The sequence below is a fragment of the Bombina bombina genome, chromosome 3, assembly GCF_027579735.1.
Source record: "Bombina bombina isolate aBomBom1 chromosome 3, aBomBom1.pri, whole genome shotgun sequence".
NCBI classification, from domain to species: Eukaryota; Metazoa; Chordata; class Amphibia; order Anura; family Bombinatoridae; genus Bombina; species Bombina bombina.
Genome location: NC_069501.1, coordinates 1,151,282,884 through 1,151,296,692, shown reverse-complemented (window position 1 = coordinate 1,151,296,692; position 13,809 = coordinate 1,151,282,884). Strand labels below are relative to the sequence as shown.

Here is a 13,809-nt window from a genome sequence, read left to right as displayed (position 1 = left end):
AGCAGCAGCAACCTACGCACACTTCTTAGTTTGAGCATATATGTGCCAGCATTCCATAGGAACCAGGGCACAATTATAAAAAAAACAACAAAAAAAACATTTGTATGGAAGGAAAAAAAGGGGAAAAGAACAGACCTTCAACAATTTGTATCTACAATTAGCAAGTTACCATGACTAAACAAATATACTCATGAGTTGTTAAAGGCAGGTCTAGATCCTCTATAGTATAATTATTTCCATAGCATGTAAAAGAAAACAGAAACACATGTATCATGATACTAAACCGCCTTATAGGCTTCCTTCCAGCCCTTGGGACTTTACTCTATCTACCCCTAAGATTCAATATCAGTTTGAACATAGGATAATTCTGCAATTACTATTCCCAAACTCCTGTGAATACATAAATACCAATGTGTGCTGTGGGTTAAAAACAGAGGTACTTTTAGTCCATCTTAATGCATGAAGAGTTTTTAAAAGAAGAAAGTCAACTGTTCTGAATGCGTACTGGCATCTTTAGATATCTTATTTAGCAGCAGGCTAAGAGAACCTTTAGCTTATTTAAGTTAGCCCCAATGCTAGAGATTCCCAGAGGCAGTGCAAATAAAATACAAGGGTGGCACTCGGCTTCTAGCAAAGACAGCAGTGTTATATAGAGGAGGTTATAGTGGCAAAAGAGTACTTGCACTTTAGAGGGTTATGATCACTCTGTCCCCGCTTTTATATGACAGTGTGCAGTTCTGCAACAGTGCGAATGGCCAGATATCCCACGGATTAGACGTCCTGCGGAAGATTCCTCTCCGTTACACATCCACCACAGGAATATGGATAAGTCGCTCCTTGCCGTGAAAGATACTGATGTCTGGTCTGGATTAGACTACCCTGTTGCCACCAGTCACTGGTGGGATCCCATCTGGAGGATTACCATGGGTCAGCGTTACCCTGCTCTACCAACAGCCACTCCCGCGTTAGACCTCTGCCTCCCTCTGCATCACCATCTGTATGATGGGGGTGTAGTTCTTACCCCTCCTTACGATATGGGTACGGCTCAGCCGCCTACAGCTATTAGAGACTTCCAAGTCGTGCTCCACAAACCGTGTACTTGTGTCCTAGGAGGGGTGGCTCCTTTGACAGCAAACAAACGACATGGGTTAGAGTGTATCGAGCTCCATTCGGCAACACACTGAATTCCTCATGCACCTCATAGCTCCTCCCACCAGAATTCCCATCCCCGCTGCAATTGTTTTTCAATCAAGTTGTTTTTCTTCTTTATTCAAACTCTGCATTTTTGTGTTTTTGTTTATTTAAAGGGACCGTCAACTCAATTTTTTTATTGTTTAAAAAGATTGAAAATCCCTTTATTATCCATTCCCCAGTTTTGTATAACCAACACTGTAATATTAATAATTTACTTTTTACCTTTGTGATTACCTTGTATCTAAGCCTTTTCTGACAGCCCCCTGATCACATGACTTTTTAAATATTGTATTATCTATTGACTTGCATTTTATTGAATTAGTGGAGTGTCTGCCATAACCCACGGGCGTTACCACAATGTTATCTATATGGTCCACATGAACTAGCAATCCCCTGTTGTGAAAAGCTAATTAAAAAAAAAAAAAAAGCATGTGATAAGAGGCTGTCTTTAGTGGCTTATAAACAGGCAGAAATGTAGAGATTTGAATGTTATAAAGTATATCAATATAACAATGTTGGTTGTGCAAAGCTGGGGAATGGGTAGTAAAGGCATTATCTATCTTTTTAAACAATAATAATTTTTGTGTTGACTGTCCCTTTAAGCAAGAGCCTAAACATTTTTCTTTATCGGCTTTTTTCAATGTAATAATATTACTAAGATTTTACTGTGAGGCTATTCATGTCAAGCTGAATAAAAAGCCTTTGCTTTAATTCACACCATATATTTTCTAGGCAACAGAACTCCAAGATAACTATTTCAGCATTTGGTGTATGCTTTGCTTTTATCTTTTATTCTGCATCATATTTATTCTGTTTCCTTTAATGTTTCTTTCAGTACTCCAGCAACATTGGAACAGAATTATGTTGTATGCGAACTTCATCAAAAGATAAACTTGCTGTATTCCTTTGTGAGAAACCACTTAAAGAAAAAGAGCATCGTATTTTTTGCAAGCTGCAAAGAGGTAAACTGCTCATTCATTTATTTTAATGTGATATTCATTTCATTGCTTTAGATTGCCATTAATGGTTAAATCCACATATTGCCATCCTACCCACTCCAGCAACCAGTCTCTACACAAACCAACAGTCTTTCTTTACTTGAGACCCAGTAAAACTGCTAACCACTTTTGCCACCCACCCTACTTACCTAGAAAGAACCTCTATCTATTACCTCAACTGCCTGTCATCTTACAATGTCCTCTCCACCTGCTTTTTCTCCTACATTGGTGTATCAGGTCCACGGCTTCATCCTTACTTGTGGGATATTCTCAATCCCTACAGGAAGTGGCAAAGAGAGCACACAGCAGAGCTGTCCATATAGCTCCCCTCAGGCTCCGCCCCCCCAGTCATTCTCTTTGCCGCTCTAACTAGTAGCATCTCCACGGGGGTGGTAAAGAGTATGTGGTGTTAGTTGTAGTTTTTTATTTCTTCTGTCAAGAGTTTATTTTAAAATAGTGCTGGCTTGTACTATTTACTCTGCAGCAGAAAGTGATGAAGTTTTCTGCTGAGAGGGATATGATTTTAGCACCAGTAACTAAAATCCATTGCTGTTCCCATGCAGGACTGTTGAAACCAGAGAACTTCAGTTGGGGGAACATTTTGCAGGCTTAACTGCTTCAGGTATGATCAGTCATTTCTCCTACATTGGTGTGTCCGGTCCACGGCTTCATCCTTACTTGTGGGAATATTCTCTTTCCTACAGGAAGTGGCAAAGAGAGCACAACAGCAGAGCTGTCCATATAGCTCCCCCTCTAGCTCCGCCCCCCAGTCATTCTCTTTGCCGCTCTGTACAAGTAGCATCTCCACGGGGGTGGTAAAGAGTATGTGGTGTTAGTTGTAGTTTTTTATTTCTTCTATCAAGAGTTTATTTTAATTTTGTTATTTTATTTTTGTACTATTTACTCTGCAACAGAAAATGAAGAAGATTTCTGTTTAAGAGGAGTATGATTTTAGCACCAGTAACTAAAATCGTTTGCTGTTCCCACGCAGGACTGTTAAACCAGAGAACTTTCAAGGGGGAACAGTTTGCAGGCTTATCTGCTTCAGGTATGATCAGTCACTTTTCTAACAAGACCAAGTAATGCTAGAAGACTGTCAGTTATCCCTTCTGGGATAGGTAAGCCATTTTCTTAGACTCAGTAACAGAATTAAGGCTTATAGTTTGGGCTCTCTGCTGGTTGACACTATTGTGGGCTAAGTCGTTTATTTTTTATCATGCTTATGTTACTTTGAAGTGTTTTTTCTCAAATTTAAAACACTTTTGGGTATGTTATTTGCACCTGGCAGCCGTTTAGACACCTATATTTGTCAGAAAGGCCCCTTCACTCTGGAGTGCAGAGGGAGGAGGCCTAATTTTCGCGCCTCAGTTGCGCAGTTGCCTTTCATCAGGAGGTTCATGCAGCTTCACGTGGAAGGTCAAGAGGCTTAGAAAAGGACTTTTAAGAGGTTTATTTCGTTTTTGGTAACCCATAAGGAAGGTAAAAGCTGCGGTGGAGACTGTGGCAGGGGACTGTAGTGTATTAACCAGTTAATTGCTGTTACTAGCTCCGGTTTGGGCATTTAAGAGTCAATTGGTCTGAAAATTATTGTGCAATACTTTCATAGCTTTAAGACACTACGGTGAAAATTTCAGAAAGATCGGATTTTTCCTTGATATTTTTCTGACGTTTCAGAAATAAAGTGTGCTTCTTTATTATTTAAAGAGACAGTAACGGTTTTGTATAAAATTATTTCTCCAACATAGGTGTGTCCGGTCCACGGCGTCATCCTTACTTGTGGGATATTCTCTTCCCCAACAGGAAATGGCAAAGAGCCCAGCAAAGCTGGTCACATGATCCCTCCTAGGCTCCGCCTTCCCCAGTCATTCTCTTTGCCGTTGTACAGGCAACATCTCCACGGAGATGGCTTAGAGTTTTTTGGTGTTTAAATGTAGTTTTTATTCTTCAATCAAGAGTTTGTTATTTTAAAATAGTGCTGGTATGTACTATTTACTCTGAAACAGAAAAGAGATGAAGATTTCTGTTTGTAAGAGGAAAATGATTTTAGCAACCGTTACTAAAATCGATGGCTGTTTCCACACAGGACTGTTGAGAGGAATTAACTTCAGTTGGGGGAAACAGTGAGCAGACTTTTGCTGCTTGAGGTATGACACATTTCTAACAAGACTTGGTAATGCTGGAAGCTGTCATTTTCCCTATGGGATCCGGTAAGCCATTTTTATTAAATAAGAATAAAGGGCTTCACAAGGGCTTTAAAGACTGGTAGACATTTTTCTGGGCTAAAACGATTGGTATATAAGCATTTTTAATACTTCATAGTTTTGAGGAGTTATTTTATTCTTGGGAATTATGTAAAATAACCGGCAGGCACTGTATTGAACACCTTTTTCACTGGGGGCCTTCTCTAATCATAGGCAGAGCCTCATTTTCGCGCCTCTATTGCGCAGTTGTTTTTGGGAAGCAAGACATGCAGATGCATGTGTGAGGAGCTCAGATACATAGAAAAAGCTTACTGAAGGCGTCATTTGGTATCGTATTCCCCTTTGGGCTTGGTTGGGTCTCAGCAAAGCAGATACCAGGGATTGTATAGGGGTAAATATATAAAAACGGCTCCGGTTCCGTTATTTTAAGAGTTAAAGCTTTCAAATTTGGTGTGCAATACTTTTAAGGCTTTAAGACACTGTGGTGAAATTTTGGTGAATTTTGAACAATTCCTTCATACTTTTTCACATTTTCAGTAATAAAGTGTGTTCAGTTTAAAATTTAAAGTGACAGTAACGGTTTTATTTTAAAACGTTTTTTGTACTTTGTTATCAAGTTTATGCCTGTTTAACATGTCTGAACTATCAGATAGACTATGTTCTGTATGTGGGGAAGCCAAGGTTCCTTCTCATTTAAATAGATGTGATTTATGTGACACAAAATTTAGAGAAAATGATGCCCAAGATGATTCCTCAAGTGAGGGGAGTAAGCATGGTACTGCATCATCCCCTCCTTCGTCTACGCCAGTCTTGCCCACACAGGAGGCCCCTAGTACATCTAGTGCGCCAATACTCCTTACTATGCAACAATTAACGGCTGTAATGGATAATTCTATCAAAAACATTTTAGCCAAAATGCCCACTTATCAGCGAAAGCGCGACTGCTCTGTTTTAGAAAATACTGAAGAGCATGAGGACGCTGATGATATTGGTTCTGAAGTGCCCCTACACCAGTCTGAGGGGGCCAGGGAGGTTTTGTCTGAGGGAGAAATTTCAGATTCAGGGAAAATTTCTCAACAAGCTGAACCTGATGTGATTACATTCAAATTTAAATTGGAACATCTCCGCGCTCTGCTTAGGGAGGTGTTATCTACTCTGGATGATTGTGAGAATTTGGTCATTCCAGAGAAATTATGTAAGATGGACAAGTTCCTAGAGGTCCCGGGGCCCCCCGAAGCTTTTCCTATACCCAAGCGGGTGGCGGACATTGTAAACAAAGAATGGGAAAGGCCCGGCATACCTTTTGTCCCTCCCCCTATATTTAAGAAATTGTTTCCTATGGTCGACCCCAGGAAGGACTTATGGCAGACAGTCCCCAAGGTCGAGGGGGCGGTTTCTACTCTAAACAAACGCACTACTATCCCTATAGAAGATAGTTGTGCTTTCAAAGATCCTATGGATAAAAAATTAGAAGGTTTGCTTAAAAAGATGTTTGTTCAGCAAGGTTACCTTCTACAACCAATTTCATGCATGGTTCCTGTCACTACAGCAGCGTGTTTCTGGTTCGATGAACTAGAAAAGTCGCTCAATAAAGATTCTTCTTATGAGGAGATTATGGACAGAATTCATGCTCTCAAATTGGCTAACTCTTTTACTTTAGACGCCACTTTGCAATTGGCTAGATTAGCGGCGAAAAATTCAGGGTTTGCTATTGTGGCGCGCAGAGCGCTTTGGCTAAAATCTTGGTCAGCGGATGCGTCTTCCAAGAACAAATTGCTTAACATACCTTTCAAGGGGAAAACGCTGTTTGGCCCTGACTTGAAAGAGATTATTTCTGATATCACTGGGGGTAAGGGCCACGCCCTTCCTCAGGATAGGTCTTTCAAGGCTAAAAATAAACCAAATTTTCGTCCCTTTCGCAGAAACGGACCAGCCCCAAGTGCTACATCCTCTAAGCAAGAGGGTAATACTTCTCAAACCAAGCCAGCCTGGAGGCCAATGCAAGGCTGGAACAAAGGTAAGCAGGCCAAGAAACCTGCCACTGCTACCAAGACAGCATGAGATGTTGGCCCCCGATCCGGGACCGGATCTGGTGGGGGGCAGACTTTCTCTCTTCGCTCAGGCTTGGGCAAGAGATGTTCTGGATCCTTGGGCGCTAGAAATAGTCTCCCAAGGTTATCTTCTGGAATTCAAGGAGCTTCCCCCAAGGGGGAGGTTCCACAGGTCTCAATTGTCTTCAGACCACATAAAAAGACAGGCATTCTTACATTGTGTAGAAGACCTGTTAAAAATGGGAGTGATTCATCCTGTTCCATTAGGAGAACAAGGGATGGGATTCTACTCCAATCTGTTCATAGTTCCCAAAAAAGAGGGAACATTCAGACCAATCTTAGATCTCAAGATCCTAAACAAGTTTCTCAAGGTTCCATCGTTCAAAATGGAAACCATTCGGACAATTCTTCCTTCCATCCAGGAAGGTCAATTCATGACCACGGTGGATTTAAAGGATGCGTATCTACATATTCCTATCCACAAGGAACATCATCGGTTCCTAAGGTTCGCCTTTCTGGACAAGCATTACCAGTTTGTGGCACTTCCATTCGGATTAGCCACTGCTCCAAGAATTTTCACAAAGGTACTGGGGTCCCTTCTAGCGGTGCTACGGCAAAGGGGCATTGCAGTAGTACCTTACTTGGACGACATACTGATTCAAGCGTCGTCCCTACCACAAGCAAAGGCTCATACGGACATTGTCCTGGCCTTTCTCAGATCTCACGGGTGGAAAGTGAACGTAGAAAAAAGTTCTCTATCTCCGTCAACAAGAGTTCCCTTCCTGGGAACAATAATAGACTCCTTAGCAATGAGGATTTTTCTGACAGAGGCCAGAAAATCAAAACTTCTAAGCTCTTGTCAAGTACTTCATTCTGTTCCTCTTCCTTCCATAGCGCAGTGCATGGAAGTAATAGGTTTGATGGTCGCGGCAATGGACATAGTTCCTTTTGCGCGAATTCATCTGAGACCATTACAACTGTGCATGCTCAGTCAGTGGAATGGGGATTATACAGACTTGTCTCCGACGATACAAGTAGATCAGAGGACCAGAGATTCACTCCGTTGGTGGCTGACCCTGGACAACCTGTCACAGGGGATGAGCTTCTGCAGACCAGAGTGGGTCATTGTCACGACCGACGCCAGTCTGGTGGGCTGGGGCGCGGTCTGGGAACCCCTGAAAGCTCAGGGTCTTTGGTCTCGGGAAGAATCTCTTCTCCCCATAAATATTCTGGAACTGAGAGCGATATTCAATGCTCTCAAGGCTTGGCCTCAGCTAGCAAAGGCCAAATTCATACGGTTTCAATCAGACAACATGACGACTGTTGCGTATATCAACCATCAGGGGGGAACAAGGAGTTCCCTGGCGATGGAAGAAGTGACCAAAATCATTCAATGGGCGGAGACTCACTCCTGCCACTTGTCTGCAATCCACATCCCAGGAGTGGAAAACTGGGAAGCGGATTTTCTGAGTCGTCAGACATTTCATCCGGGGGAGTGGGAACTCCATCCGGAAATCTTTGCCCAAATTACTCAATTGTGGGGCATTCCAGACATGGATCTGATGGCCTCTCGTCAGAACTTCAAGGTTCCTTGCTACGGGTCCAGATCCAGGGATCCCAAGGTGACTCTAGTAGATGCACTAGTAGCACCTTGGACCTTCAACCTAGCTTATGTATTCCCACCGTTTCCTCTCATCCCCAGGCTGGTAGCCAGGATCAATCAGGAGAGGGCATCGGTGATCTTGATAGCTCCTGCGTGGCCACGCAGGACTTGGTATGCAGACCTGGTGAATATGTCATCGGCTCCACCATGGAAGCTACCTTTGATACGGGACCTTCTTGTTCAAGGTCCGTTCGAACATCCGAATCTGGCCTCACTCCAACTGACTGCTTGGAGATTGAACGCTTGATTTTATCAAAGCGAGGGTTCTCAGATTCTGTCATTGATACTCTTGTTCAGGCCAGAAAGCCTGTAACTAGAAAAATCTACCATAAAATATGGAAAAAATATATCTGTTGGTGTGAATCTAAAGGATTCCCATGGAACAAGATAAAAATTCCTAAGATTCTATCCTTTCTTCAAGAAGGTTTGGAGAAAGGATTATCTGCAAGTTCTTTGAAGGGACAGATTTCTGCTTTATCTGTTTTACTTCACAAAAAGCTGGCGGCTGTGCCAGATGTTCAAGCTTTTGTTCAGGCTCTGGTTAGAATCAAGCCTGTTTACAAACCTTTGACTCCTCCTTGGAGTCTCAATTTAGTTCTTTCAGTTCTTCAGGGGGTTCCGTTTGAACCCTTACATTCCGTAGATATTAAGTTATTATCTTGGAAAGTTTTGTTTTTGGTTGCAATTTCTTCTGCTAGAAGAGTTTCAGAGTTATCTGCTCTGCAGTGTTCTCCTCCTTATCTGGTGTTCCATGCAGATAAGGTGGTTTTGCGTACTAAACCTGGTTTTCTTCCGAAAGTTGTTTCTAACAGAAACATTAACCAGGAGATAGTCGTGCCTTCTTTGTGTCCGAATCCAGTTTCAAAGAAGGAACGTTTGTTGCACAATTTGGATGTAGTTCGTGCTCTAAAATTCTATTTAGATGCTACAAAGGATTTCAGACAAACATCTTCCTTGTTTGTTGTTTATTCTGGTAAAAGGAGAGGTCAAAAAGCAACTTCTACCTCTCTCTCTTTTTGGCTTAAAAGCATCATCAGATTGGCTTATGAGACTGCCGGACGGCAGCCTCCTAAAAGAATCACAGCTCATTCCACTAGGGCTGTGGCTTCCACATGGGCCTTCAAGAACGAGGCTTCTGTTGATCAGATATGTAAGGCAGCGACTTGGTCTTCACTGCACACTTTTACCAAATTTTACAAATTTGATACTTTTGCTTCTTCTGAGGCTATTTTTGGGAGAAAGGTTTTGCAAACCGTGGTGCCTTCCATCTAGGTGACCTGATTTGCTCCCTCCCATCATCCGTGTCCTAAAGCTTTGGTATTGGTTCCCACAAGTAAGGATGACGCCGTGGACCGGACACACCTATGTTGGAGAAAACAGAATTTATGTTTACCTGATAAATTACTTTCTCCAACGGTGTGTCCGGTCCACGGCCCGCCCTGGTTTTTTAATCAGGTCTGATAATTTATTTTCTTTAACTTCAGTCACCACGGTATCATATGATTTCTCCTATGCAAATATTCCTCCTTTACGTCGGTCGAATGACTGGGGAAGGCGGAGCCTAGGAGGGATCATGTGACCAGCTTTGCTGGGCTCTTTGCCATTTCCTGTTGGGGAAGAGAATATCCCACAAGTAAGGATGACGCCGTGGACCGGACACACCGTTGGAGAAAGTAATTTATCAGGTAAACATAAATTCTGTTTTTTTTTGCATTATAGAGCTGCCTAGGTTTGTCTAACATGTCTGTGCCTTCAGATAGCCTATGTTCTGTGTGTATGGAGGCCAAGATGGTTCCACCATTAAACGTTTGTGCAAAGTGTGCCATAGGGTCCAAACAAATTAAGGACAGTACTGTCACATTTAAAGATGTTGCCCAAGATGATTCTTTAAATGAAGATAGTGGGGATAGTTCATCATCCTCTCCTTCTGTGTCAACTCCAGCATTGCCCACGCAAGCGATACCTAGTTCATCTAGCGCGCCAATGGCGGTTACTATGCAGCAGTAATGTATAATTCACTAGCAGCTTTTTTATCCAAACTGCCAGCTTATCATAGAAAGCGCGATTGCTCAGTTTTAAATACAGAGGATGAGCAGGCAGACGCTGAGGATAATTTATCTATTATGCCCTCACATCAATCTGATTTGGCGGTGAGGGAGGGCCTGTCTGAAGGAGAAATTTCTGACACAGGAAAGATTTCTCAGCAGGCAGAGCCTGATATAGTTGCATTCAAATTTAAGCTGGAACACCTCCGTGCTCTGCTTAAGGAGGTGCTAGCTACTCTTGATGATTGTGATCCTTTGGTGATTCCAGAAAAATTGTGCAAAATGGACAAATTCTTAGAGGTCCCTGTGCACGCTGATGCTTTTCCGATACCCAAGAGGGTGGTGGACATAGTGACTAAGGAGTGGGAGAAGCCAGGTGTTCCTTTTGTTCCCCCGCCTATATTTAAGAAAATGTTCCCCATTGTTGACCCCAGAAGGGACGCATGGCAGACGGTTCCTAAGGTAGAGGGGGCAGTTTCAACATTAGCTAAGCACACAACTATTCCAATAGAGGACAGTTGCGCTTTCAAAGATCCGATGGATAAAAAATTAGGATTGCTGAAGAAAATTTTTGTTCAGCAAGGTTTTCTTCTTCAACCAATTTCGTGCATTATTCCTGTCACCACAGCGGCGTCTTTTTGGTTCGATGAACTAGAAAATTCGCTACAGAAGGAGACTCCATATGATGAAGTCATGGACAGAATTCACGCACTGAAATTGGCTAATTCTTTTATTTTAGATGCCGCTTTTCAATTAGCTAAGTTAGCGGCGAAAAATTCAGGTTTTGCAATAGTGGCGCGCAGAGCGCTTTGGCTAAAATCTTGGTCGGCGGATGTGTCGTCCAAAACAAAATTGCTTAATATTCCTTTCAAGGGTAAGACACTATTCGGGCCAGAGTTGAAAGAGATTATTTCAGACATCACTGGGGGAAAGGGCCATGCCCTTCCACAGGATAGGCCTTTCAAAGCAAAGAATAAGTCTAATTTTCGTTCCTTTCGCAAATTCAGGAACGGACCAGCTTCTAACTCTCAAAGCTCTAGACATGAGGGTAACACTTCCCAGCCCAAGCCAGCATGGAAACCATTGCAGGGCTGGAACAAGGGGAAACAGGCCAAGAAGCCTGCAGCTCCAACCAAATCTGCATGAAAGGATAGCCCCCGATCCGGGACTGGATCTGGTGGGGGGCAGACTCTCTCTCTTTGCTCAGGCTTGGGCAAGAGATGTTCCAGACCCCTGGGCTTTAGAGATTTTTTTTCTCAGGGGTATCTCCTAGAATTCAAGGACCTTCCTCCAAAGGGAAGGTTTCACATTTCTCGCTTGTCTTCAGACCTGACAAAGAGGCAGGCATTCTTACATTGCGTAGTAGACCTTTCCAAAATGGGAGTGATTCACCCAGTCCCAAAAGCAGAACAAGGACTGGGTTTTTACTCAAACCTGTTTGTAGTTCCCAAAAAGGAGGGAACGTTCAGGCCAATTCTGGACTTAAAGATCCTAAACAAATTTCTCAGAGTTCCATCATTCAAGATGGAAACAATTCGAACAATTCTGCCTATGATCCAGGAGGGTCAATACATGACTACTGTGGACCTAAAGGATGCATACCTGCATATTCCAATCCACAAAAATCATCCTTCCTTTCGGGTTGGCCACCGCTCCAAGAATTTTCACAAAAGTGCTAGGGTCCTTTCTAGCGGTACTAAGACCGCGGGGCATTGCAGTAGCACCTTACCTAGACGACATCTTAATACAGGCGTCGTCTCTTCCCAGAGCCAAGGCTCATACGGATATCGTTCTGGCCTTTCTAAGGTCTCACGAGTGGAAGGTGAACGTAGAAAAGAGTTCTCTGTCCCCGGTCACAAGGGTTCCCTTCCTGGGAACAATAATAGATTCGGTAGAAATGAAAATCTTTCTGACGGAGGTCAGAAAGTCAAAACTCTCAAAAGCTTGTCGAGTCCTTCATGCCATTGCTCAGCCGTCTGTGGCTCAGTGCATGGAGGTTATCGGTCTAATGGTGGCGGCAATGGACATTGTCCCATTTGCCAGAATTCATCTAAGACCACTGCAGTTGTGTATGCTCAAGCAATGGAATGGGGATTATGCAGACTTGTCTCCCCAGATACAGATGGACCAGGAAACCAGAGACTCGCTTCTCTGGTGGTTGGCTCAGGATCACCTGTCGCAGGGAATGAGTTTTCGCAGACCAGAGTGGATCATTGTCATGACCGACGCCAGTCTCCTAGGCTGGGGCGCGGTGTGGGACTCCCTGAAAGCTCAGGGTCTATGGTCTTGGGAAGAATCTCTTCTCCCGATAAACATTTTGGAATTAAGAGCGATATTCAATACGCTCCTGGCTTGGCCTCAACTAGTGAAGGCCAAATTCATAAGATTTCAGTCGGACAACATGACAACTGTAGCGTACATCAATCATCAGGGAGGAACAAAGAGTTCCCTGGCGATGAGAGAAGTATCCAAGATCATCAAATGGGCGGAGGATCACTCCTGCCATCTATCTGCAATTCACATCCCAGGAGTAGACAACTGGGAGGCGGATTATTTGAGTCGTCAGACTTTCCATCCGGGGGAGTGGGAACTTCACCCGGAGGTCTTTGCCCAGTTAACTCAACTATGGGGCATTCCAGATCTGGATCTGATGGCGTCTCGTCAGAACTCCAAGGTTCCACGCTACAGGTCCAGGGATCCCAAGGCGACATTGGTAGATGCATTAGTGGCGCCTTGGTCATTCAATCTAGCGTATGTCTTTCCACCGTTTCCTCTACTCCCCAGGCTAGTAGCCAGGATCAAACAGGAGAAGGCTTCTGTGATTCTAATAGCTCCTGCGTGGCCACGCAGGACTTGTTATGCAGACCTGGTGAATATGTCATCGGCTCCACCATGGAAGCTACCATTGAGACAGGACCTTCTAGTGCAAGGTCCATTCGAACATCCAAACCTAGTTTCTCTGCAGCTGACTGCTTGGAGATTGAACGCTTGATTCTATCTAAGCGTGGGTTTTCGGAATCTGTTATAGATACTCTGGTTCAGGCGAGAAAGCCTGTAAGCAGGAGAATTTACCATAAGATATGGCAGAAATATCTCTATTGGTGCGAATCCAAGGGTTACTCATGGAGTAAAATTAGAATTCCAAGGATTCTTTCCTTTCTCCAAGAAGGTCTGGAGAAAGGTCTGTCAGCCAGTTCTTTAAAGGGACAGATATCTGCTCTGTCTGTCTTGTTACACAGACGTCTGGCAGCTGTGCCAGATGTTCAGGCGTTCGTACAGGCGTTGGTCAGAATTAAGCCTGTCTATAGACCTGTGACTCCTCCATGGAGTCTGAATTTAGTTCTTTCAGTTCTTCAAGGGGTTCCGTTTGAACCTTTACATTCCATAGATATTAAGTTACTTTCTTGGAAAGTTTTGTTTTTGGTTGCTATTTCTTCTGCTAGAAGAGTTTCTGAATTGTCTGCTTTGCAGTGTAATTCACCCTATCTGGTGTTCCATTCAGATAAGGTCGTTTTACGTACCAAACCTGGTTTTCTTCCGAAGGTGGTTTCCAATAGGAATATTAACCAGGAAATAGTTGTTCCTTCTCTGTGTCCTAATCCAGTTTCCAAAAAAGGAACGTTTGTTACACAATCTAGATGTGGTTCGTGCTTTAAA

General features: G+C 43.3%; 1 protein-coding gene across 1 annotated transcript in view; it reads left to right on the top strand.

Moving 5' to 3' along the window:
* The window catches only part of DDX10 (DEAD-box helicase 10), an 856,778-nt gene that overhangs the window by 84,972 nt on the left and 757,997 nt on the right, over positions 1–13,809 (top strand). The window contains exon 7 of the mRNA XM_053708541.1: positions 2,030–2,156. Coding sequence (XP_053564516.1) covers positions 2,030–2,156 — 127 coding nt within the window. The remainder of the gene's footprint in view (positions 1–2,029; positions 2,157–13,809) is intronic.